Source organism: Coffea eugenioides, chromosome 2 (genome assembly GCF_003713205.1).
Source record: "Coffea eugenioides isolate CCC68of chromosome 2, Ceug_1.0, whole genome shotgun sequence".
Lineage (NCBI taxonomy): Eukaryota > Viridiplantae > Streptophyta > Magnoliopsida > Gentianales > Rubiaceae > Coffea > Coffea eugenioides.
Genome location: NC_040036.1, coordinates 12305373 through 12332172, shown reverse-complemented (window position 1 = coordinate 12332172; position 26800 = coordinate 12305373). Strand labels below are relative to the sequence as shown.

At 36.0% G+C, this 26800-nt stretch overlaps 4 protein-coding genes across 4 annotated transcripts; 2 read left to right on the top strand and 2 right to left on the bottom strand.

Annotated features, from left to right (window-relative positions):
- The first annotated feature begins 1767 nt into the window (after nt 1-1767).
- LOC113763953 lies at nt 1768-10728 on the top strand. Its single transcript, XM_027307954.1, has 16 exons — nt 1768-2284; nt 3529-3623; nt 3760-3867; nt 4264-4299; nt 4435-4545; nt 4682-4765; nt 4846-4964; nt 5512-5613; nt 6220-6336; nt 6420-6485; nt 6657-6723; nt 7212-7265; nt 7780-7869; nt 9974-10000; nt 10097-10123; nt 10306-10728. The coding sequence occupies exons 2-16, from the start codon at nt 3564-3566 to the stop codon at nt 10450-10452; spliced, it is 1215 nt and encodes a 404-aa protein (XP_027163755.1). The 5' UTR covers nt 1768-2284; nt 3529-3563; the 3' UTR covers nt 10453-10728.
- Nucleotides 10729-13604: 2876 nt separating this feature from the next.
- On the top strand, nt 13605-19992 carry LOC113761510 (secretory carrier-associated membrane protein 2). Its single transcript, XM_027304529.1, has 13 exons — nt 13605-14028; nt 14997-15041; nt 15575-15685; nt 15773-15835; nt 16660-16693; nt 17190-17312; nt 18028-18090; nt 18189-18282; nt 18755-18800; nt 18885-18952; nt 19218-19266; nt 19434-19499; nt 19626-19992. Exons 1-13 carry the CDS (start codon nt 13969-13971, stop codon nt 19710-19712), a joined length of 909 nt encoding a protein of 302 aa, XP_027160330.1. The 5' UTR covers nt 13605-13968; the 3' UTR covers nt 19713-19992.
- Nucleotides 19993-23915: 3923 nt separating this feature from the next.
- LOC113756615 (zinc finger A20 and AN1 domain-containing stress-associated protein 9-like) lies at nt 23916-24347 on the bottom strand. Its single transcript, XM_027300250.1, has one exon. It carries the CDS (start codon nt 24345-24347, stop codon nt 23916-23918), a length of 432 nt encoding a protein of 143 aa, XP_027156051.1.
- Nucleotides 24348-25013: 666 nt separating this feature from the next.
- On the bottom strand, nt 25014-25941 carry LOC113761188 (glycine-rich cell wall structural protein-like). The gene has a single exon (XM_027304056.1). The coding sequence runs from the start codon at nt 25770-25772 to the stop codon at nt 25314-25316; it is 459 nt and encodes a 152-aa protein (XP_027159857.1). The 5' UTR covers nt 25773-25941; the 3' UTR covers nt 25014-25313.
- Between the last annotated feature and the right edge of the window lie 859 nt (nt 25942-26800).

Genomic DNA, 26800 nt, shown 5'->3' with positions numbered 1-26800 from the left:
CTGCAACATAAACATATTTGAGAAGTTTAGTTGTTAGTATCAGTCAAATTCCAAAAGGGTAGGTGGATCTGGTGTTTAATTGTCTTGAAAGGCTTTGAATTTTCGATCCAAGGGCATGTGATATGAATTGCTATTTTTAGGAGTTTTTGTAGAAAAATTTACTATAACGACTAGATGTATGTAAGTTAAAAATGCCATTTTCACAAAAAAATATAAATATATTTTTTTTTTTGTAAAAAATCACAATCCAAATAAGAGTACCTCAACTTTGCATGCTTATCCCGGGCAAGCAAAGTAGAAAAAACAATTTGAAAATTAAGCAGAATAGAAAAACCAATCTGAAAATTACATTAAAAATTATTACATTTCTTAAGCTACTAACCAAGTACTAGTAATAACCAAGTGTTATTATTTAAAGATTCCTCATTTTAGAAAAATGAAATCTTAGTTATTTGTGTGAAAAAAAGTAAAGCTACTCAACAGTAATAAGCACTCTTCGGATATTCTCTTTTCCTCTCTGTTATTATTATTATTTTTTTGTTCCACGAAGAACAAGCTTCTATTATGAAACTGACCGCACGAAAATTAGTACTGAATCACCACCACAATAACCAAAATAAAAAGGGAAATGCACTCATCTTGTTAAACACAGATTTAAAAAATAATTTGGATTGCCATTTTTTTAAATTTTTTTTAAAGTTTTTCGTAAATATAATATTTAATTATTTTTTACCTTACATATATCAAACCATTACAATACATCTTTCTATAAAAACATCAAAAAATAGCAATCAAACGGGTTCTAATATACTAATGTAGTAGTACAACACTAAATGTACCTGCAAACCACATAGTACTAAACAAAAATTAAGGTTAGATTAGCTACGTGTACCCGTCGGTGGTACACTGTACTGTAATATACCACTCGGTATTATAATAATGTATAACAGAGAAAAGTAGTCAAATAAAACGTATGCATTATTATACTATAGCACTCATCTTGCTAAACACAGATTTAAAAAATAATTTGGATTGCCATTTTAAAATTTTTTTTTTAAGTTTTTCGTAAATATAATATTTAATTATTTTTTACCTTACATATATCAAACCATTACAATACATCTTTCTATAAAAACATCAAAAAATAGCAATCAAACGGGTTCTAATATACTAATGTAGTAGTACAACACTAAATGTACCTGCAAACCACATAGTACTAAACAAAAATTAAGGTTAGATTAGCTACGTGTACCCGTCGGTGGTACACGGTACTGTAATATACCACTCGGTATTATAATAATGTATAACAGAGAAAAGTAGTCAAATAAAACGTATGCATTATTATACTATAGTATTATTATCCATCTATTAAAAAACGTAGATATACATATTATCCGGGGAAGGGTGCAATTAGGCCAACGGCATGGTGGACCGGTGCCCCCTGCCCCTGGCTCTAAATTCTACCGTTAATAAATATTTTGCTTGTATCATAAATATATTTTTTAATTTACTTTTTTATATTTTTAATTATTTTTTTATTTTATATATATCACATTACAAAAAATATTATAATAATTATTTTAAATAATATTTCAAATAACACTCTGTCCAAACAGATTAATTAAATGTTTTATGGCTCTTTACTCGTTCGTTTTCTAGTACGACGACCAGTTTTCTTTGCTTACGTCGACAGTAGTAAGATTGAGATCGGAGAGACCTCGTCGGCGACGAAACACACACACTCACACACTCACACACTAACGAATGTGCTGACACATAATATTCTCTTTTCTTTTCTTTTTTTGTTTGCTTCTCTTACTGAATACTTCCCGCTTAAAAGGTGGCGATTCCTTCTCCATCCCCTCGTCTTCCTTTTACTCTTTCCTCCTCCCCCTTTTTTTTCTTCCTTCTCGTTCTTTGTCTATATACTTTAACATATTTATTCCCTTTTGTTTAAATTTTTTTTTTGAGGTAGAAAAAAGCCAGTTCTACTTAACTTTAATAGTGAAACTTAAATTTAGTCATTTTCAAGTCTCTCAATTACAAGTACACTAAAACACACGCACTAGTACGACTGAGTGTTAATCCAGTTGAATTGTTGCAATCTGGCTTTTGCCGGCCATCGGAGGAGGAGGAAGAGGAGGAGCTTCTTCAGTTTTCCAGCTGAAAAAAGTTAAAAAGGGGAGAAGGGATTCACTGACACGGTGGTGCAGAACTAGTCACGTGTGGATCGCGCGTTTTCTCGCTCGACCAATTCCATTCTTCTTCCTTTTTTTTTTTAAAGGTATTTATTCGCTATTTTTGTTGGATTATTTTCTTCTGTGATTCATTTTTTCCTTTTTTTCCCCTTTGCCATGGCGTGTTTCTGATATTGGGATGGAAATGTTGATTAAGTTGAGATCCATGGATTAATTTAAGAGGGGGGGGGGGGGGGAGATTAAAGCTATCTCCTTTTTTAGTTTCTTATCAAGTGGGAAATGAAAGGTTTTATCTCTTTTTAGTGTTTATCTTTTTAATGAAATGTTTTCCATCATCTACTTGGTGCTTCCTTTACTGGACGCTAGCTACAAATGTGTTATATACTGATCACTCAAATTTATTAAACGTCTTCATAGAAAGATGGCTTAATATTGAATTTAAACGCTTCATTTTTGCTGCTTTTGTGCTACGTGTTCATTTTTCTTTTCCCTGCTTAATACTAGTTCCCCCTCCTCCTCCTCCGTGGTAGTAGTATCATCTTATTTTATTAGCCGTGTAGGAGGCAAATAATAAAAGGGCAAATATATATCTTTGTTATTTGAAGGTTTTTTTTTTTTCAATTGAAATAGCAAAATTGGAAGTGGTCCGACGAAAGTTGAAAACTTAAGCAATAAAACACAAGATTAAAAACAAGAGAACATAGTCAATTTATTATGTCCCTGCCACGTTTTGATCTTTGAGATCAATACACTTGAACATCCATTTAGGCTGAACAGTTTGGAACATTTTTGCTGCCTCTTGGTAAGTGGTAAAGATAATGCCCGGGGTAATGTATTTCTGCCCTCCCCCCTTTCAAACGTCCATGCGAGCTTGTTGTTCAGCCTGCAGAACAAAGTTGTCTTGCGAACAGTTTGACTAGAATTGCCTCGTGAACATTGAAACACATTGTAGGCTTGGAAAGAAATTTAGATGCAAATTTGGATAATTTTGGGCTCTTTTTGCAGCTTGAATAAATAAAGACATGCAAAGGTAGGGAGGAATAATTAAGGACATTATTCATGTGTTTCTGGTTATTTCTTGAATTGCCATTCCTCCCTTTATGGTTCTTAATTGTTCTAATTTGACTGTAAGCTGTGTTAAAGGGTTTGAGTTTACGTGATATGCCATCTTGCAAATTTGGGCGATTGATTGTTTTGAGAAGTGTAATCGTTTGATGTAGAAGGAGAATGGAATGTCTTTAGCTATTGTAACTGAGTTAAAAGTTGTGCTGTGTTTTTTGGCTTCTATTTTCTTCCATTGATCCTTCAGCTTGATATGCATTTCTTGCAGTTTGTTATGAGATTCTTTAAAAGTAATAGTTGCCTATGAGGGCATCTAAACCATGGTGGTGGCTGCTGAAAAAAAGGCTCGCTATGTTTGATGGGGTTGGTTCTATGATCCATACACTTCTGTTCAATTCACCATAAGCTGTGTAGATGTGATTACAGATTACTTGAGCATTGTGCTTTGATGACCATGTAAGAATATCACAAGTTTTAAACTAATGAAGTGGTGATGCAGGGAACATGTGGAGCAAAGATGAAACCACTGCCATTTATGGTAGTTATCTGTACATTAATGTTGTTCGTGGTGTATAGGACCACTAATTATCAGTACCGACAAACAGAGGTATGTAGAGATGTTGGCTTAAATGATTTTAAACCATCACTGCCATAATTCAAAGCAACCACCCACAGCACAAGCATAATTTGGTGGTGCTATAAGCTCGAGGATGAACCTATGTGAACCTAATCATATTGCAATCTCTAAGTCTCTGTTCTGGATAAAAAAATTAATTGAAAATTTTATGTGAATTAAGAGTTGCAATGATCAACTTCTTGCTCTCCTGTTCATTTCAAATTGCATATTTTGTACCAACCTGGCTGCTAATATTACATACTTTGTTTTGTCGTAAACTGAGTTTTACTTCTATAGAATCTTTACAGCTAAGGACCACCTGTGTTCAGTTTTCATGTTGCCTTTCCTGTGCACTTACTCACTCCCTGTTTCCCCTTTCCTTATCAGATGGAGTCAAGATTAAGGCCTTTTTTTATGCTAAAGGTATAAACTTCGGCATACGTCATGCAATTCTTTTCAGTTGCTTGCACTTGATGGTTGTGTTGCATCATTGCATTAGCAGTTGGAATTTCCTTGAAGTTTATTAACTTAATGAGATCTGTTTGGTGCTTTTTCTAGGATTCTGGTATACCTACTACGAGTTTGAATGCATTACCTCGTGGCATCATTGAGGCCAGATCGGATCTAGAGTTAAAGCCTCTATGGTCAAGCGATAGTTCAAGAAAAGAGGTAATTATTCTTGAACTATAATTCAGTATTTCCTATTTCTTCTAAATTATGACCGCTTGATTTATCATAAACTGGTCATTATTCATGTGCTTAAGGTAGATCCTCTTTCTATGCTGAACATCCTATATATTTGCAGCTCAATACTCCCAGTTCTCAGTGCTTATTGGCTATTCCAGTTGGTATTAAGCAGAAGCGCAATGTTGATAGAATCGTACAAAAGGTATTACATTTTGTTGGTGCTTGATTCCTGGAAGTTTAAACTCTCTGGATATATTTATTAACTTATGTTTTTGTATTCAGTTTCTTCCAGAGAATTTTACAATTGTTCTTTTCCACTATGATGGCAACGTGGATGGTTGGTGGAACCTTGAATGGAGTAAGAAGGCAATACATATGGTTGCCTTCAACCAAACCAAATGGTGAGGATGCTTATAATGAAGTGTTTCCTAATAGAGCATTGTAGCAAATAAGAGATACAATTGTTCTACCCATTAAGTGCTAGAAATTGTTCAGTGTTAATTGTGGTATTTACTGGACCAAAGATTGTAGTTTTCATGCCAAACCTTGTTGATGATTTATGCCTCCAGTGTTGCCTCAAATAACATCTACGTATCAGTTCAGCGAGACTTGGACCTAGTTGATCATTAAATGGCTTCCTCTGTCCAACTTATTAGCACTATTTATAGTTTGTGCAACCTTGTGGTGTATACAGAAACTTGAACAGGATTAAATCTCCGGATTAAGGGTATAGATAGACTGCCTCTTCCAATCCTGGCGTCGTCGTAGTAGTTGTAGTTGTGGTAGTAGTACTAATAATAAGAAAGAAGCTCTTTTGATCCTGATATTTTGCCGGTTGAACTTTGAATTTCTGATTCCATGGTCTTTTATATAGAATATGTAGCAAAGGAGAATTTGCATAAAAGTTCTTTTTTGTAGTTCTCAGTTAAGCATCTCATGTGATTTCAGGTGGTTTGCAAAGCGCTTCTTACACCCAGCTGTTGTATCTGCTTATGATTACATATTCTTGTGGGATGAAGATCTTGGGGTGGAGCATTTCTGCCCAAGAAGGTACAGTAGTTACTCTCATGCAGTATCTTTTGTGCTTTCTTTGTAGAATGGGCATCCCAAGAGAGGTTTGTGTTTTCCCCCCCTTCCTCTGATCCTGAGAGGAAGAAAACAAAAACAGCCTGTGAGCATCTTTTGTGCTTTCATTGTAGAATGGGCATCTATCACCTATCTTTTAGGATCACTAGACCCATTTTCCTTTGGTTCTTAAACTCTATTTACTAAAAATTTCCATCACTTTTGTTTGTGGAAACATTTTTAAATGCTTTCCCTCTCTGTCAGTGCCACATATGCTTCTTGCATATAGGGATGAGCAATGCTTAACTCCTCTCCTCTTCCTGTGAACTATGGTCTTGCTTCAGTCTGCATAAGATTCATTTGACTTCTACTTAGATGTTTCTAATTAACTATTTTTGGAGTGAAGACTTCAAATGTGTAATACAGCAAAGTTCGGACTATAGCATTGCAGGGGATGGGAGAATCCATTGTTTTCAAATTTAGGCTGCGCTGTAGTTGTATGATGTTCTTGGTGTTCTTTGAGCAATGCCTGTAACCTATAAAAGAGGTATATCGAGTTGGTTTTTACTTGCATTTCTTTTTTCTTCTTAGATACTTGGAGATTGTAAAGGCAGAAGGACTGGAAATATCTCAGCCAGCTTTAGACCCTAATTCTACCGGTATACATCATAGAATTACAATACGACAGAGATCAAAGAAGTTTCACCGGTGAGTTCAATAATCGCTGTGATATGATGCTAAATTCACCTTGTAGATGCTTTTAAAGGTGCTAATGCTTTAACTTAATGCAGAAGAGTCTATGAAACCAGAGGCAGTACGAAATGTTCGGATGCAAGTGATGGGCCACCATGTGCTGGGTAATTTTTTTAGCTGTCTTCACCAATTGCTATCTTGCAATTAGCCAGTATTCTCACTTGTTTACTAATTTATGAGTACCAATGTGTATTGGTTTATTTGGTATGCTTCTATCAAGAAGGTTTTTACAAATTGTTCAGGTTGAAGTTGAATTAATTGGTTCAATTTTGCAGGTTCGTGGAAGGAATGGCTCCTGTCTTTTCAAGAGCTGCGTGGCATTGTTCCTGGCACCTAATACAGGTGAGATATTTTAAAAAATCCATCTGCTTGGTATAGGTTTTACCTCAACATATTTTGACACGGTAATTCATAGCTTTGTGGCAGTCTGTCATTGAGAATCTAATGATTTATCTTGGTATGCATGTGAATTATGTTATACTTGTGGCTGTGGCTGTGGCTTTTTGTCCTTTTTTCATGTTGAGAAAAAGAACTAATTCTAATGATTGTTTTAGATTGTGTCCTCCTAATGTTAAGCAATTTATGAGTCTGTGTTTGTCTTGTCAAGGTTCATATAATTCTTTGAGTAATTTGTGTGTTGAAACAGGTGACTAGGAATTTTACTGTGTCTTTTACTTTTTCTTAGGCCTATTTTTATTTTTTCCTGGTTTCCCATTTTGGCTGCTATTGTGAGCAGAGATGGATGATATAAGCCGTTTTTATTAAGCTTTGAAACTTTAGTTTTTTCTTTTGATTTACTAAAGTTTTGCTTCATTGCATTTTTTTTGCAGAGTGATCTTGTTCATGGATGGGGAATGGACATGAAACTGGGATATTGTGCGCAGGTGAGATATTAAATTGGGTTATCCTACAATGTTTAGACGTGATAATGTTATGAACTTCATGTTCCTTTTTATCTATTCATTACATATGCACTGTTATACTAAAAAGAACTTTTGTGTATGTCTATGTAATTTGTAAAAGAATCCAGTTTCTTCTGGACATGAAACCTGCAGAACTTTTTTTACTGTTACTCCCAATTTTTCTTACCTGTTTGGATTGGAAATTATGGCCACTTCTTACAATGTTGAAGTTGGTTTTTTTTGTGTTGCTTCTCTATTGCTGCAAAATTGGATGTGCTGGCTAGTCAAAGTGGCTTGTTTGAGTCTGTCGCTGTAATGCTTAAGTTACAGGATGATGGCATCTTTATGCAAAGTTATCACCAGAGAGAGAGAGAGTGTGTGTGTGTGTGTGTGTTTGTGTGTGTGTGTGAGAGAGAGAGAGAGATCTCTCCTCTCTGTAATGGGGTTTGGTTGACATGTTTCCTTAGGGATCTGATGACGGTTTGCATTCTTACAGGGTGACCGCACGAAAAATGTGGGAGTGGTTGATAGTGAATACATAGTTCATCAGAGTATACAGACATTGGGAGGGAAATCTGCCAAAAAGGTGATCTACCTATTCACTTCCTTCTCTTTTCTTTTAATGTACGAGGTTGTTATTTCATGGCATGGCTACACATATGCGACCATTTTACTTGCTACAGCTCACATCAATACTATGTCACTAACTTTTCTAATTCTGTTTAGGGGGCAGAAGTTTTGGTCCCTGATAAGCTACTTCATTATTGATATTTCACTTCTTAGATGTTTAAATTGCAGATAATGAAAAGCTTTAAGTTTTCTGTCTTTTTATTTTTCCTTAAAATGTTTAAAATGTTTTTGTTGGATTCTGGTAATTTGGGTTATATGCCTTTAACATTTTGGTTTTGAATCGCAATTAAAGAAATATTTCCTTTTTTTTAATCTATGCAAAAATCACCTTAGAGGCTGTCTTGGAGAAAGTGACTTCTGGTGAAACCCAGCCGCAACTTCTGTTAAAATTCAGCCTTGTTTAAAAACAGAGAAGTGGATTTTGACCTTAAAAGTTTTATGAAACAAGATAGACTGCAATATCCCTGTGGGGAGAAGAAGAAGAGGGGCACATTGTTTTCCGGATTCCTGATCTTTGATGCTTGGTACTCGTTCCACTGCAAAATCCTCTCTGAATGAATAATATATAGATACTATGTGGCCATTTAAACTTTAAAATCACTTCAGAATTTTACAATGACAAAGTCTTCGCTTGATGTTTCTGGGTCTAGCATGACCTCCATTATTTCCAGGTTCTTTTCTTACCTTTTTGTACCAAATCCCAATTTCAATGACCATTGTTTTATACAGCATTAGCCAAAAAGCTGGATCAGGGTGGTAAAACCTGCACCCATTAGTGCAAGCATATGCAGTAGTTTATCAATCCACCTGTCTTTACAAAGAGTCTGCTGCAATAATGAGTATGACAATAGACAACGGAAGGTTTGAGGTAATGAGACTGGCCAACTATGGCGGAGGAAGAAGGAATAGAATTTGGAAGTAAGGAATGGAGACTCCTAGATAAGTTGATTTCTTTAAAATGGGCTTTGGAAAGTTGATTTTAGAGAAATCGATTTCCACGTTTTATGGAAAATGAATTAAAAGGACAATATTTTTTGACGTTCTTCTAAAAATGAATTCTTGGTAAATAGCCCCTGAAGATTTGCATACCTGCCCTCAATTATAAAATAGCCAGCCACCATACAGAAAAACAGATACCATCAAAGATCAAATTCCACGAGGCACAAGGCTTAAAGGCTTAGCCTTATAATGACCTAGTGGAATTAAACTGCCTGCGTGTTTTAGGATAATTCTAGTACTTAAGTTTTCACTCGATTATTATGCCTTTAGTTCGCCACCATCTATCATCAAAGTTGCTGGCTATTTGACTGATTTGCAGTTTCCTTTTTGTATATTGCTACTAACTTCAACAAGTGAAAACACTCTAGCAGTTGCTACTAACTCCAGTAAGTGAACACACTCTTATGGTTGCTGTACAGAGGTGGTTGACTGAATAATTGAAATATGCCAAATATATGAATCCAACTCCCACATCTATGTAGTCGTGGCCTGCATGTGAGGGGACTCTTCTTCAAAACTTAGTTTCTCAAAGCACTGTTGGGCTGATTAACCTACCCCCACCTATGTATCTTTGAAAAGACAGATAGTTTCAGATGGTTGAGCTAGCAGTTGAAATAGATATAATGTCAATATTAAGTAGCTGCTAAGGATACGAGGGTTCCATTAAATAACTTCTAACGCTTACATAATTTTTGCTTCGTCACGTATTAAGGAAGAGAAATCTTCAATTACATGGGAAACAAAGCTATATAAAGCCAATAGCTGCAAGAAGCCTTATTTCAGAAAAACCAAGGCACTGAACCAAAAGATTACTTTTCCTGATCCTGAAGTTGCTTGTATATGCATTGAAGAATTTTGACATATTGGTAGTGCACCTAGTTTTTGCTCGCAACTCAGTGCTAGGTTTTTGGTCGGGAGGAGCTTACGATTTCAGGTCTTGGATCCGTGCCTGATTTGCTTACCATGTATACTCCTCTGTGTCGGTGCTTTTTAACAAGTTGATGACAAGGTAATGATAATAAAACATTGACATCCATTGACAATGTTTGATCTTTGTGCAGACCTCAATTGCTGGAGGGTCAACAAAGGTATAGACTTTATCTTATGGTTGCTTCTTTATCTTGTCCCTCGTTCTTTGTGCTATGCGTCTTGCATTTACACATCGGGTTCTTTTTTTATCTCAGAGGCATGAAGTTGATGTACGATTGGAGGTGAGGCACTGGATCACTGATGTGCTGCTTTCATCAGTTGTATTCCTGTTTCTCTTGAACCTTGTAGATCTGTCTAGAGAAAAAGACCTTAAGATCATACACATTACCATGAAGTGCTTTTCGATAGAATAAAAGATTCATGCCCCCCTAACGCTATCATTCTTCTTTTGCACTTTGTGCAGGTTAGGAGGCAATCAACATCAGAGCTTCAGACATTTGAAGATCGGTGGGAGCGAGCCATTAAAGAGGACAGATACTGGGTGGATCCATATAAAGGAAGCCAAAGAAGGCGGCGGCGATACAGCAGAAGACGGCATCATAAAGCGTAGCCTTAGTTTGTCCGATCACTCAGATTCACACCCTGTAGTTCTTAGTCTCTGCAGGCTATAATGATCATCATCATTAATTCATTGTTTCAATAGTGCCATTATTTATTTGTGCCTGTAATTCATTTTTTTTTTTTTACTAATGTTACAAATGACTCCTCACTAATTCCCCTTCCATGTTTAATGCTTCATGAAACGGCCTTTGTGTCATGGGATATGTAAAATCTGTGTTTTGATGCATATTTTATGACGTCAAAACCCCATCATGCCATTGGAAAATCATGACTCAGTTAATACTACTAGTGGCTGCCATGGTTAGGGATGGCGGTCTTCAGTTACATCGACCATGTTGTTGCCATCTGCTTGATCTGTCAATGAATGCTTTCGGATGCAATACCAATGAAAATTGTTTCCCAGTGTGTCTCTAATACGCCGTGGATTCTTGAGATGCTGGAGTAGCCAGGACTATGGCGTTAACAGCTCGTTTTTCCAACCCTGAATATGTTGGGTCAGGACCTATTTCCAACCCTGATGACGGTTTGGTGAAACTGTGGCCTTCTAGATGGTACTGAATAATATCGCAGGAAAAATAGTCAAAGGGCCTAATTGACAAGTGATTTGAGGATAAACCCAAGTGCTCCCCACGGCTTCCGCTTTGCCGGTCAAAATTCAACTATCTTTTTGTGGCTGCCGCTAACTTTTGCGTTGACTGGTTGGATTGTAAATTAGTAACCATGGATTGTAAATTAGTAACCATGGGCTCTGTTTGGATTAGCTGTTTTTTGGGTTGTTTTTAAAAAACAGCACTGTAGCATTTCGTTTTTGAAATACAAGTCTGTTTGAATTAGTTGTTTTTTAGGTTGTTTTTCAAAAACTATATGAAAAACTTTTACTGTAGATATGTTAAACAGAGTATCATTTTTTTTTTTTTGAATCAACAATCACAGTAGTGTTACTTCATGACCACGCATTTTGACAAAAAATTGAAATAAAATAAAATAAATTTCGTTTCAAAAAGATTGATTACCTTTTAATTGGATTTTGCAACTGTTCCAAAATTAGTGTGTTGAGATATAGCCCTAATTTTAGATTAGTTCCCAAATTTTCAACCAAAACAAATGTGGCAAATGTTACATCTTAAAAATGTCAAGGCTAAACAAATGGTACACTCATTTGCCCCATATTAAAAGTTTTGAATATTTTAACGGGATGTCTAATCGATATTTGTTAATAGACCTAAAATTAAACCTAACTTATCACGTGAATATACACAATTATAATTATTATTGCACTTCTACATTTAGATACTTTTTTTCAAATTAATTATACTTTTTTAAAAAAAAAAACTAACACTAGAGACCCATTAGCCAAACTCAGGAAAAGTTAATTATATATTATTGATTAGGCTGCTTTTGGACATGGTTATACTTAACGCATGATCTATCTATATGTACATTAGCCAAACTCAAGGGAGGTTTCTGAAATTATCCCTTGAATATACAACAACTTGGAGATCATGTCAACTGCTATATCATTATTTAGTTGATTGATTCCTACATGCAATGAAGACTAGCTTCACCTCAAAACTCCCATAGCTAATCCCATTTTCTGAACTCTGTGGCATCTGCCTATCATCAATAATGATCATTTCGTAGGCACCTATTGGAGACTCCCGTTTGGAGACTCATTAACACGACTTATAACTATCTAACCACTTCGTTATCAGAACGAAAAAAGAAAAAAAAAATGGTAAAAAGCAGTTCAACGGGAAGACAGGTTTATGAAATTATTCAACTTAGTCTGCGTTTGATAAAAGATAACTGAAATCTGAATCCATTAAATTATTAAATACTAAATTTGATACAATTGAGTTTATATCACATTAAGTGATAAGTAAATAACATTTAACTTAGAGGATTCAGTACCATTTAATTAATTCAGATATTCTATTTTGTTGTTATCAAACGCAATTAAATATATTAAGATCTGAACTCATTAAATTTAAGTGCTGAGTTAAGTTATCAAACAGGACTTCAGTTTTTGTAGTACTAGATTAGCCACAGTAGAAGTTTTACATTCCAATGAAAATACAGCATAATATACCGAAGAGTTGGTAGACATAATAACGTATCCAAAAATATATTTCGAGTATAACTTGCTGTTTTTTGAGATCGTCACGTAATTATCTTATCTTCTTTTTTTTAGGTAACTAGTAAATTGATTATAAGAAAGCATTCACTGGTAAGAAATTTTGGAAATCTTAAAAGTATAATGCATTTAAGATCAGTGGATCGCACATGAAACGAAAGAGCTTGAAATGTTATTTAGGTAAGTTTAATTTGCCTCAAATGTACATGTTGAGTAATGCACCTAGATTGGCTCTAAGAAACACGAGTTAGGTAAAATTTTCTAATGGGAAAAATACTTTGGTCGAACTTTGAAGACAATTTAGATACGCAAATCATATAATTTCTAATGGTACAAAAATGAATATGAGGCTAAAAAATCATTTCCATCGTTGAAAAAGTTCTTGGACATCTTGATTTTCCGTTTAAGCTCAAATTTCATTTTAATTTCCATCCAAACCATGACATGAGCCCTTTTTTTTTACCATGATCACTTGGCCAATCCTAGTGGTTAATAATTTACGAAAAACTTTATGAACTACCAAATTAACCCACCAATAGCGTATGGAAATTCATGTATGAGATTTAAATGCGCATAGCATAATCTTGGCCAATTCTTTTAATAGTTATAGTTTGGTAAATTATGGGTTCGGAACAAAAAGATAAAAAGAGTAGAACGGTTAATATAGGATCACAATTTGCATCCAATTTTATAGGACAATGTTCTCAAATTGTAATATCCATGTGTATTATTATAGTATTTTTAGGATTTGATGTATGATAAAAAGGTAATTGAAAAATGTATTATGAAAAAATAGAAAATTTTTCTTGGAAAAATAGCGATGGAAACAAGACCAAGACAAAATTAGAATCAAAATATTTCCGGTGGCAAAGTATTTCTTTCCCCAATATAAAATTTAAACGGTTCTCCTTTCCTTTTCCAGGTGGCAGTAATTTTATCGGACAAGGCAGAGAAGAAATAGGCATTAAATTTCTAATGTCGTCTTAAATTCAAAAAAAGCACTCCAGGATTGGCTGACCAACAAGCCAAGGGCGGAGGACAAGTCTTTCATTTTCTCTTTCTACGTTTTCAACTTTTTCCTTTCTTGCTTTCTTCCCCAATTTCACATCTGGTACTAGTAGTACATTATATTCTCCATTGTAAACTTCAATACTAGTTGTAAAAAAAGCCAAAAGGGTCTTCTCCATCTATCTCTCCAGCACTTAGACACCTCATATATTTTGAATCTTCCAAAACTCTTCTCCTTAATTTCTTGCCTGCTAAGCTTTTTGCTTTTCTCTTTTTTTTTTTTAATTAGAAATTTTAAAAATATACTTCTAGTGCTACTATTATCAGATCTCCGTAAGCCCAATAGTAAACAAACTCTCTGCAATGGCTGGCCGTTATGATCGGAACCCTTTTGACGAGGAAGAAGAAGTCAATCCCTTTGCTGTAAGTTTGCTTCTTACTTTACCGTCTGATTTTGTACTAATTTCCCGTTTTATGTAATTATGCTTGAATTTTGGGTTGCTTGGTGGTTAATCTGTATATCGGTATGCGGGCTTTGGGTATTATGTGCTTTCTTAGCCGTGAGTTGGGTGGATTTATTGAGGTTTTTGTGGACTGTAAGATTCTTGGCGGTTGATAGCATGAGCGGTTCTATCCTGAAATTTGGAATTCTGTTATAGTGTTTCTCATAATTACTTTTTTATTTTCTGAGTTTTTGTCCGGTCGATTGCCTGTTTTCAAATGGAATTTATGTACTTCTAACTAGGTTGACTTTTGTTTGACTGGCTGTACAAATTGATCTGCAATTAGAGCTGAAATCATAAGGGCTTTGGTAATTATTGATCTGCGAGACGTTTCAAGCGGGTGGCTGGGGGTTTCTTCTATTTTAATTTTTCACTTTTTTTTTGTTTTTTGTTGTGGGGGGGGGGGGGGGGGGTTGGGGAGGGAGACAGGAAGACTTATTGGTGCTCAAACCATCGATTATTGTTGGAGGCCTGCTGATTGAGGTTGGAGTATTATAGGTAGGATGAAAAATGATGGTCTTCCCAACTCTGATGTATCTAGATATTTGGTATACTCCTATTCTTTCGGTACTTGGGCGGCAACCCAAAAAATTTATGCAGTAGAGTGACATTTCTGATGCTGGAGTTCAGAGAAGTGTGATATTTTAGATTATTGGCTTAGATGGTTTTAGTCCTTTGAGAGTTGGAAAAGTCAGCATTTGATCTAGAAAAGTAACTTACAGTAATTTGTTGAGGATGAGGCTATGTTTTCTGATTCTATTAATGCAGTTCTAAGTATTAGCTTTACCATACATATTATGCATAGTTATTCAATATGATGCACTGAGTTTGAAGAGATGTTCAAATTTATGATTCTTTAAATTGCTTTTATTTTTGAATTTATGGCAGGATGGAGGGAAATCTAAGTTTAGTGGAGGAGCATTTTATACAACAGTAAGTACATCATTACGCCTGTAGTTCTTCCAGTCATATAGTTAAAATGGCCAGTTTTTAGTTTGCTTTAAATTAAAATGTTGTATTCCCCATGTTTTAGAGCGATATAGGCTGGATGATAGTTGTGCATTTGAACTATATCCTAATTTTTGATAAACGTAGTATTGATATATCATACTAACATGGCTTTGTCTATTTACATCACAAAGATGCTTTTGGCATCACATTTAATGTTCTTCAATGCTTTAGAGGAAGGTTTCTAGTTCAATGGTGTTCTTTTGCCAGTGTTATGAACTCATTTGTTCATGCAGATGATTTAGATGAATGAATTATCTTTTAAGTTTTTTCTTTTCATTCTCCGTGTTTTGCTACAAGGCTGGTGATGTCGTCTCTCTCTCTCTCTCTTTAATACTTGATTCAATTACCTCGTATAATGTGTTACAAAAAATTTTTTCCTTCAAGCAGTTCTTCCTTTTCTCTTTTGAAGGAAGTAAAGAAACTCATTAATGCCATCTATCTTTCTCAAATTTCAGTCTGGCAGTGTCCCTGCAGCAACAAACTCAAGGCTTTCGCCTCTTCCACCTGAGCCTGCAGATTTCTATAACAGTACTGCCTCAATTGATATTCCTCTGGATAATGCTGCAGTAGGTCCAATCCTTAGAACTATCATATAATACCTTATGTTTTTCAACAGTATTTAGTTATGTCTAATTTTATTGTGTCCCAATTAGGATTTGAAAAAGAAAGAGAAGGAGCTGCAAGCTAAGGAAGCTGAATTGAGAAGGAGGGAACAGGTACTTGTTGACTGAAAATCATCATTTTGTTGATCTTTGCCTGATGCACTTTATATTTTTCTGCAAGATGACTTTTGTTCTATTACGTAGTCTAGGATTCTAAATAAATAACTTCTAATGTATATCGGTTATTGTGATTGCCCCCAAGCATTACCATTTATAATGTTAACAGTCCAGTTATGAAAGTTTAATTTCTATAAACGTGTTTCATTATTTTCAAACAAGAAGAAAATGGGATTTATATTGCTTTCTTCTTGTTTGTTTCATTATGTAAAGCCTGGATCTCTTGTTAGCTTATGACATGTTTGGGAATATGTTGGTTTTGTTGTAACTGCTCATTATTGTGTCAGATTGCTTTGCGTAGTATGTTCTTCAAACCTTGAGAGCATCTTTAAGCCCTTAATTGTCCTGTATGATGCAACTATTTGAAAATTTTATCAGCTGGTACTAGAAGTATTTTGGCATGGCCTGATCAACGGGTTAAAGGATGTGAATTGGTTCTACCCAACCAGCCTTTTCTTTTACTATCCATGGAGTTTCTATAAACAATTTTGCAACAACTAAAAATCTTAGCTATATTCAAATGGCTGTTCAAGTTTTTAAACACTCTTAGAACACGACAGAGACCTGAAATTTCTCTTATCTAAAAGGTTCCATGTGTGGCTGTAGGTGCTGTCTTTAAGGCTGTGTCGCTTTTTGGCTGGTTGTCAATATTAACTGAATATCCTTCTGGCTCCTCGGAGAACATTCATGTTTACTTTCTAGTTGCTTCTAGTTTCACGGATTGCTAACTTGTAGTATTTTGATTTATTGATCCACTGCAGGATGTAAAGCGGAAAGAAGAGGCTGCTGCCAGAGGTTCCTTCTTTGCTATTCCATCTCTCTCTCTCTCTCTCTCTCTTCCCCCCCCCCCCCCGGGTCTTAATCACTGTTTTGGTGCTGTGTCCCATTCTACCTGCCTTTGCTTGCTTGGTGCTCATCTGGGGAGGCACCTCACAATGCTGTTGTGGCTAGTCCGCTAATATCTCTATATGTAGTTGAACATTTTGAGAGTCTTTTGAGTTGGCAGAAAATAAGCTTGTTCCTGATGGAAATCTTTCTACTTATCAAACAAGATTTTATGTTTTCAACCCCCACTAATGGGAGGAAAAATGAAAAAGAAAGAGGTACAGAGTGAAAATTTAATGAAGTAGAAGAATGGATATCATTTTCTCTTGATTTCTCTGTTTGCAACGTCTTTGACAGGTGGTCTCATCTTTAACACTTTCTCATGGATGACAGATGAAATTTATCTGTCACAATCTTTGGTTTCCCGATATTAATAAAGGGTTGACTTGCCTTTATTGCCTTGCAGCTGGTATTGTTCTTGAGGAGAAAAACTGGCCACCGTTCTTTCCAATTATCCATCATGACATTGGAAATGATATTCCAATTCATCTTCAGAGAATGCAGTATGTTGCATTCACAACCTTTTTGGGTATGTCGTATTTTGGTTAGCCTCCATTGAAGTTTAAAAGTGATTTGCTTAAATGCTCAACGCCTTCATGAAATTATTTGTCATCATTCTCGCCAATGCTGGGATACCTTTCCACTGCATGTGAAATTTATCATTCCCCCTTTTATATCCTAGGGAGGGGATTTGGATTGGAGCATATCAGAAGCTTATTGGAATCATAGATATCAACTTTATCTCCCATATATCAGGCTGGTTGAAATATTAAAAGAGGAAGATAGCCTATAGATTTCTTTTTAACATCGCTAGGCATTTATTTTCAGGTTTCGTAAATATTGAAATCTATTCTGGCCTGAAAATTCTTGATTGGGGATAAGACTGGTTATTCAATGGAAATTCTTTCCTGGTCATTGAAAGGATTCTGAAAACATAGCCTCTACCAATGAGGAGGTTGTATTACGTATCTGAATCTATTTCTGACATAAATACCATATTACAAGCTGGAAAATTTTGTAACTGAGCAGATATCCTTACCGTTGTTTTTTATATTCCTTTGTTTTTTGTTGAGATCTGTGGAAAAATTTGTAACCGTGCATCAATCAGCGTCTTTGCTATGGTTGTAACCTTTTAATGAATTGGGACTGGATCTCATTTGATTGTTCCATTTGCATATTTAAGCCTGCTATTTTTTTTTTGGTTATTACCTCCACTTAAGAGGAATTGTGTTTGTGGTGAGCAGGACTTGTAGCATGTCTTTTCTGGAACGTCATAGCCGTTACCACAGCATGGATTAAAGAGGGAGGTTCGTTCCTGAAATTTTGGTTCCTTTCATTTCTTTGGTCGTTTGTCTGTCCCCTCTGTGTCCTGTGGTGTAACCTTTTCAACATTCCTTCTTTGTAGACCCAAAAATCTGGTTTCTTGCTATTATATACTTCATATCAGGTGTCCCAGGAGCCTATGTGTTGTGGTACAGGCCACTATATAATGCCTTTAGGTATGCATTTTTGTTATTGACTTTATTTTGGCTGTAGCATTACCATTTATTCTGTTGAACTTATGGGGTTAGAGGGTATAAACATGTTCTTATTTGTTTCTTGACATTGTTAGAAAGTTATCCTTCTATATGTACTGGTGATATGGGTGGTAGTCAGTTTTGACTTAAACCAGCAAAAATGTAGGGTATTAGATTGGATATATTAGTTATACTATAGCTAGCTTGATAATTCTCTCTTTGTTATGAAGTTATGAATGTTCTTATGGTGCTGTTACATGAGGTTTATCCAGTGCTTAAATGAGGCAATTGGGAGGGTTGGGTCCGTTACATAATGTTTTGAGTTTACCTGGATGGATTGGTTGTGAGATTTGCCTTTCACATCAATAACATCTGGGACCTTCATTTTATTGTTAGTTTATTGATTTCACTTCAAAAGTTTTCTTGTAATATTAACAGCACATTCTTATTGCAGGACTGATAGTGCTATGAAGTTTGGGTGGTTTTTCTTGTTTTACTTGGTCAGTGCGTTTACTTGTTTCCATGATTCTGTTCCGTGTTAGCTGGTTATGTAAATATGGCTGATATCCTGCCCTTGTTTATAGCTTCACATTATCTTCGTCATCTTTGCTGCGGTTGCTCCTCCAGTAGTTTTCAAAGGAAAATCTCTAGCGTAAGTTCCTTATTCCATGTTTGATTTCTTGAACTTGTCATGTTAATTATGAGTCTCAATGTTTTTTTGCTAAAAATGGTGGAGATAATGACTTAAAAAAGTTAAGATTAGTATGATTATTTCAAAATTGAAAGCTAATCAATATGGCCACTCATCACTCTGTTGATTCCCCTCTCCTTCCCAGAAAAGAAAAAGGATATGATAAGTTTATCAGTATATAAATTCTAGTGCTGACAATCTAATATTGTGTGGTTTTTTGGAACAGGGGTATCCTGCCTGCTGTAGACCTTGTCGGCAAGCAGGTCTTAGTTGGGGTAAATATCATTCTTATTTTGCTCTCTTGAGCATGACTTGCAACTGTGTAACTCTGCCTTAAAGTTCTTTATGCATTGTATCCACATCTCAACATCTGGTTCTCTAATTATGTAATATTAGCAACAATTTTGGAAGATATTCATATTTGCATTTTCTCCTTTAACAGGTTTTCTACTTCATTGGGTTTGGTCTGTTCTGTCTTGAATCAGTTCTCAGCGTTTGGGTTATTCAGGTCTAAATTTGTTGCTTGTGCTTGAAGTTACTCGGTTATATTACATTCACCCTTCTCCTCCTCGTATTCTACCTAAAAAGTTTGTTCTCATTTCTTTTTGCTGGCTCTTGCTTTCTCATACTGCAGCAAGTGTACATGTATTTCCGAGGCAGTGGCAAAGCTGCAGAGATGAAGCGAGAGGCTGCTAGAGGAGCGTTGAGATCTGCAGTGTAATGCGTTCAACTGCTCAGCCGACTGGCAGTCAGGTGTTGGTTGGGGTTACCTTGCTTTTATAGCTCTTGAGAGCAGTGGATCTTACATCTAGTTGAGTGTTCATTTTTTGTTATGTTAGTCATATTTGTTTGTTACAAAAACTACACTTAGAGATTGATCATTGGACATATGACAAGGTATACCAGATCTGCTGTATGCTTAAACTATAGACTTTGCCCCTCTGTAAATTTGTCGCTGAGATTCAGTTTATTCAATTTTGTCTCATTGAGCGCTTTGGGTAGTTTGTTCTTTACTTTTGCTAGAGAAAGGTTGCTTTCATAATGCCCCTTTAAGGGTGCATCTAAACTGCTGACAACAGATTGTCATACCTGATTGTTTAACGCAGTAGCTTTAAGTTGCAGCATTTTCGCCCTCTGGTTCTTTCCTGCCACAAGCTTTGATTGCTGAATGTGTTTAGGTACTTTGAGCACATTGCATGTTTATCCTGCCAAACTGCAAGGGCGTGACTAAATCTAGGCGCTTGAAGTTTATGGGCCTCTGATTCATTCTGTCGAGAGTATTGAAGGTTGGAGTTGATGCAACTTCAGGGAGGAGGAGAGAGAGAGAGAGAGAGCAATGCAAGTGATCCTTTGCAAATGAGTTGAATCAAAGCTTGTAACGACCACGAAAGCAGGAGAAAGTGAGTGGCAAAACGAGTTGAGTTGATACCAGCAATGGTGTATAAAAAGTGGGAAGATTGGAGAATGGTTGTGGGGATGGTGATTGTTTGGAAGATGGATGGGTATCGATTTAAAGTGCATCAATCCGCCGATGATCATGAATAGCTGTGTCCAGAATTGGGACCTTTTGCCCGTAATAATACGCACTCCGTACAGCGTATAATCCAGTAGTAGCGGTTGGTTGTGATGATAATGATGCAGGTACGCGAATGCTCAAGGACGTTACTGGAGTATTTTAGTTCATAGACATAAAACACAGGTGTACCATGCGCGACATTTCACGATGTTTCAGTTGAGATTGGTGTAGACGCGTGCACAATGTGATGATCGGGAGGCGTGACCATGCATTAGCATGATTTTCCGTTGGGGCGTAAACTAATTGAGTTGTTCGACTTGGGTATGCAAGTAGAAGCTCGTTAAAGATTCGAATCGAGCTCGATATTGATTGAATTCGAGTCGAGTTCAAACTACTTGATAAAGTAATTGAGTTGAATTCTAATAGAAAAATTAAAATTTAATTATTCATCAAGTACTATCAAATAGTGTATTTATGATCTAATTTTTAATTAATCAAGTTTGAAAATTCGATTGAGCTCAATTTGTTAGGATAAAAGAAGCTCCAACTTGAGTTCAAACTTAATTTTGAAGAACTTGACAAGTTTGAGCTCGAGTTCAAACTCAAGCATTTTTACACGGGTAGAGTTCGAGTGATGCGTTACTCGAAATGGACAGTAACCCTAATTTTCTGCCAAAGGCCAATGGTAATTATTTTTATTTATTTATTCCTATGTTTTTTGGCTGCAAGTGTGGGAATATAATTGTGTTTAGTTCAGTTAGTAAATACTCATATTATACTTACACAATACACGTGCGTACATATCGTCCAAAACACTTCCATATTTTGTACATATCAAAAATATTCTGAAAAATATTTGTACTTTTCAATTAACCATATAAAACTCATAATAAATTTTTAACATAGTATGCTTCACAATTTATACTTCAATTTTTTTGAGAAATTTAAAATTTGAACGAGGATCATGGTATACTTCTTAGTCATATACAAAATAAGAGCAATAGATCTTATAATAATTTTAGATTTATACATATATAAGTAATAAAGTGATAAAATTTTAATAAATTTAACATCTTGTATGCAATAATGAATTTAAAATTAGTATAAATATAGCATAGTTTTTGAAAACTACAGTAAATTTGTTTGCATTTTTAGTTACATAACTTTCAAATATATTCATATTCTTTACATACAAATTTATATGCGTAATTTTGCCAAGCACATACTTTTACGTCAAATTTTTAAGTATACTTTTGAAAAAGATTTCATGTAGTATGTATAATATCTCATATTATACCCGTCCTATATTTTACTAACTATGATCCTTATATAGGGGAATAATTGAATTTTTTTTTAAAAAAAAAATGATGTAGTACCTTTTTTTAACAAAAATTTGATACATGTGAGACAACAAAGTGATTGAAAAACATATCTACGATACAAATTTTTATAAATAACAGGATAATCATACAATCAAGGGGAGACAATAGCAGAGAGATGCGAATACAAACAAGGCGGTAACGCAGACCGTCGTCGGTAGAAATAGGCAACTTACAGTGGGCACTGGCCAGTGGTGGAACAATTTCAACGCAAAATTCTTTGTACTCTCTAACAAGAAAACGCGTTTCTTGGGGAAATGCGATGTCTACAAGTCTTTGTGCTGGCGGCCCATGTCAAGCAATAGCGCCATTTTAGCCGTGAATGATTGACAATCTTGCCACCTATCATCGTTTCCGGAAAAAAAAAAAAAAAGATTGACATTCTTGTGATGAGAAACTTTTAGGAAACCATCAAAATAGTATATAACGTGCAAGTCAAAAAGATTATCTTCGGCATATAATATGATTCAGGGACGGTTGATGATCTTATCCCTTCCTTGGATTCTTCATCAGCATTTGCCTATAAATGTGTGGTTTGTTTTGTTGTCAATTTGGAGAACTTCTTATATAATAAACTAAATGGTAATGCTGACTTCCTAGTTTCCAGCTTTACTGACTCTCCAAGACTCCAATCATTGATGTTTTTAATTTTCCCCCCCTTGAAACTGCTTGTATTCCGTTTGCGCACAATATTATACCAACATGGATTGCCGAGACTACAATTTCCGGATATTTTGGATTGTTATTTTCTAGGGCTTTTATAGAAAAATATATTGTAACGAGGTAAAAATATGACTAGAAAGTGCTTTCATTAAAAATAGAAAATGTTTTTTTTTGGAAGAAAGATTGCATTCCAAAACTAAAGTTGATTCCCCTCCATTTGGTATTATGAGTCTTAAACCAACCCATCAATCTTTAGATGTGCTCAGGCACATTCATCACGAGACACGACTTTTTTTTTTCTTTTGAGACCCGAGAAAAAGCAATCAAATGTGAAATCACACAAATTATCCCAATGAAAAAAGATAAAAAAAAAATACATATCATAGATTCACAACTTATTGGAACAGATAGATTCACATTTATTATGACGTTTGTGTTTAGATACTTTCTCCATTTAATTTTACTATTTTCCCCAAGAAAAAAAAAAACTAATACTTGAACATTCTATTGTTCAATATTCCTCGCGCTCATTACTAATTTAAACGGACCGTGCTTTTAGTTACAATGCCAAAACGCACAAAAAGTTAAAAGATGTCAATAAGTAATTTCCCATCTTCTTGTCGTCGTTCTTTTATTTTTCTTTTTTAAGACTCAAAATTTCCCTTTTCTTCTACTTGTCGATCCCAACTTCTTCAGAAAAAGAAAACAAACATAAAAAGTACTGGAGTATTCTAAAACATTTCAAGCAGTCAAAACATACTCGTTTTGTTCAAAGTATAGGACTGATAAAAAGGTTATTGGTTCTACCATTACATGGACTCTTCGTATTGCCACGATAAAATAGATGGGCAGTAAGGTGGAAATAACAATAAGTAGAAGTTCTGGATTCAAGGGTAAAGTCTTAAATAGACCCGATCTTTCATCTGAAAATACATCTTGTGAAAATAAATAAGTCACATCGCCCTTTTTACTCAGCAATCTTCAGACATTTTAGTAAAGAAGTCAGGTAGCGAGATTTTTGACCACACGGTCCACAATCCGGTGGATTGAATTTATCCAAATACTTGTCAGAGTTCAAGACCTCCAACTTATCAAAAAATACCTTTAAAACATTTTCAGTCTAACCTCTGTGATCTTCAAACCTAAACCGTTAAACATGAGCATACGATGGATATAGTCTAGAATGAGCTTATGCTCTGCTTGGTGCAAGATTGGAGAGAGTTTGGAGTCCAAAAGTCATCGTTTCCTAGTTTGGTAACGTAATCTAGATTGAAATGCAAAAGATCTGGTTCCTCTACACATGGATATAGTGAAATTCTAGTCTCTAGCATGGGCTATAACCATTGATTGAATGCGTGGGCTCTAATCAAATTCTAGTCTCTAGCTTATCCGATTTGCAAACGGGATTTTGCTTGGCCAAAACTGCACGACCAAAACTCTTGAAGTCGAAGTTGCACGCGTGCTCCTCTGGATACCTATGAATGCCGCAGAAACTCCCCCCGCATCTGCTGCTGCAATCAAACCCGATTACTCCTACCTTCTTGTTGCAGCATTCGCATCTTTTCCTAGACCCAGAAACTTCAACCTTTGCTCTTTTATTATCAGTAGTGTCACAAACCGTAGAACCAACTCTTGCTAAAGGAACAGGCAAAGCAGGGACAAAATTCTTGGCTGCTGCTGCTTCTGCAGCTTCTTTTTCTTTTTCTTTGAGATGACCTTTGTAGCACTTTGAACACAGATTTTCGGTAGCTGGGCTTCCATAGAAACCGCACCCTCTGTCACACAACGGTGGATCCATAGCTTTACACTCAATCGAAGTATGGAACGGTATGGAGCTATTGGTGATGATGCTGTTAATGATAATATGTTGGATTACTTCTCTTAAATTTGTAGGGGTGGACGAGGTCTTGATTTGTTTATACATAGCTAAAAGAGCTATTTCTAAAGAATGATGGGATCAGGAAAGCAGAAATCGTCTGGTTTGTTCTGGGATTAGGCGATAATCCTTTCTCTTGTAGGATTTTTTAGTTTTGAAAGTTTCCAAATTATCCATTCGATAACAGAAGAAGTGGAGTCGGTGAGGATCCTTCCTGGAACGCGGATAAACATAACCCAAATCAGGGTTTGGAGAGGATACCCCCGCAATAAAGATCTCACTGGTCTTTTGTCGTCTATCTATCTATCTTAAATTGGAGAGTTGGTTACAATTTCTGGTTAATATCATGGCCCGATCGAAAATTAGCTATGAAAATAACAAGTCAACAACACCACCATCCATGTAACCATCCATAAGTCAGCCTTGTATTGCATCCATGTAACCATTAAACTTGTTACAAAATCAAGAAAAGATGAGTGAATCAAGAACTAGACCAAACACCCAACAGCTAATCTCCATCATCACTTCATCCTCGCAGGTCAAATTAAATCTTCAAGAATTAAAATTGTCAAGCATAAATCACCCCAAAAAAAAAAGGACCAAATTCACACCCAAATTACCATAATACCTCACAATATCTCATTGGCTGCATAATTAAGCTCACATACTCGCACATTACACCAAGTAACAATACCATAAGTTACATCACATGGCGTTTTTTCTTTATATAGTCATATTAATACTTAAAATACTTCTGTAACTATAGAAAACTCTTGCAACAAAAGCAGCCACCATACCATTTTCTAGTTTAGTAGTCGTAGTAGTAGCAGTAGTAACCAAGAACGCCGAGCCCAACCCAACCATAGAGGAGCCACCAGCTTTATGTGCTTAACAATAGGCAACACATTTCTTCTTGCAATCCATGGTGCAGCCACCGCCACCGCCACCGGCGCCGTACCCTTTTCCAGATCGGCTAAATGAGCTGAAGCACTTGGCGGGACAAATCAGCTTCTTCTGGTAGCAGGGGCCTTTTTCCTTGCACACAACAGTTGGCCTTATGATGCCACCTCTGCCGTACCCTCCGCTCGGACCTCCATACCCGGCTCCGTACCCTCCGTACCCACCAACAGTTCCGTACCCGGGTATGTTGAACCCACCTCCGGGTCCGAAGAACCCTCCATACCCACCGCTGTCATCACCACCCCCACCTTTGCTCTGGCTCTGGTGGGGCTTTTCATCTGTGGCGTGATCGGGGTGATTCGGGTCGGGTCGGACTGCGGAGGAAGAGGAGGCCGCGAGAATCAAGAAGATGGCTAGGATGACAGAGGTGGCAGCTATGGAATTCATGATTCTGAGGAGAGAGGTTTCTTGTTTTGTGGGATTTTTTGAATTTGACGTTATAAGCTGTTCAGCTTCAAGGAGTTGGAAGACAACAATAAGGAGAAGAACATTTAAGTAGTAAAAGGAGTTAAAAAGGCAAGCATTTAAGATGGGGAGAGCAAGAAAGCTGACAAGTGGATGGCAGTTGGGGGGGGGGAGTTCTTTGGCTATTGCCACTTTTTCTTTGCATGAGCTGTGTGCATCTGTGCGTGTATGACTGTGGGCACTTGGTGCAAATACCAATTTGGTGCCATTGTGTTGAGTCTGGTGTATTTGCCGTAAGAATTGATGTACAAAAAAATACCAACTCCTTTTTTTTTTTTTCTAGTTAGATACCATAGATTCTATTCTATATTTACTCTTACTCTATACTAGGAAAGGGGGATTCAAAGGGATTAAGAAAGAAATTTGAAGGGAATTGAACCACTATTAATCCAGACGAACGTCTAGCACCTGCTAATAAAATCTTTTAAAAAATTCTAAATTTTTAAAATACAGAATAAGAGATTTGATCTCTGAACAAATATGTACTAACTCGTGTATGAAAAATGTATAATTGATGAGCATTCAAAAACGTAAAATTGACAATCGCTGAATTTAGTATTGATTTGTACATTAAATCTTATAGTGCTAATTGAAGACAGACACACACACCAATCGTACATGTTCGGACCAACCTCGAATTGGCAGTGTGACCATATGTGCGTCAATGAAGGGTAGGTTGGAGAAGGGATGCATTAATTATTGCACATTCCTGTAAAGAACCATCATCCTAATAAATACGTTGACGTTTGTTGGATATTTTCAGTTCCTTTTCACTACTGTCTGTTGTGCTGCGCGTTGTTTGGATATGATCCAATAGACTTTTGACACAAGAGGGAGGGACTACTTGTGGCTGGGACATTTGGATTGGTGGTGGGAGTGGTCTAAGTGTGCACTAGTGGAAGGATGCGCTGTTATTTATCATCCAAAATGTGTAGAACGGACCTTTATGG

Bases quoted from the DNA above. Each gene is read 5' to 3' on its own strand.
- LOC113763953 (XM_027307954.1), top strand. From the start codon at position 3,564: ATGAGGGCATCTAAACCATGGTGGTGGCTGCTGAAAAAAAGGCTCGCT. The intron at 4,766-4,845 runs GTATTACATTTT...TTTTGTATTCAG, and splicing joins TTGATAGAATCGTACAAAAG to TTTCTTCCAGAGAATTTTAC. The intron at 5,614-6,219 runs GTACAGTAGTTA...TTTTCTTCTTAG, and splicing joins GAGCATTTCTGCCCAAGAAG to ATACTTGGAGATTGTAAAGG.
- LOC113761188 (XM_027304056.1), bottom strand. From the start codon at position 25,772: ATGAATTCCATAGCTGCCACCTCTGTCATCCTAGCCATCTTCTTGATT.
- LOC113756615 (XM_027300250.1), bottom strand. From the start codon at position 24,347: ATGGATCCACCGTTGTGTGACAGAGGGTGCGGTTTCTATGGAAGCCCA.
- LOC113761510 (XM_027304529.1), top strand. From the start codon at position 13,969: ATGGCTGGCCGTTATGATCGGAACCCTTTTGACGAGGAAGAAGAAGTC. The intron at 15,686-15,772 runs GTAGGTCCAATC...TGTCCCAATTAG, and splicing joins TTCCTCTGGATAATGCTGCA to GATTTGAAAAAGAAAGAGAA. The intron at 17,313-18,027 runs GTATGTCGTATT...TGTGGTGAGCAG, and splicing joins TGCATTCACAACCTTTTTGG to GACTTGTAGCATGTCTTTTC.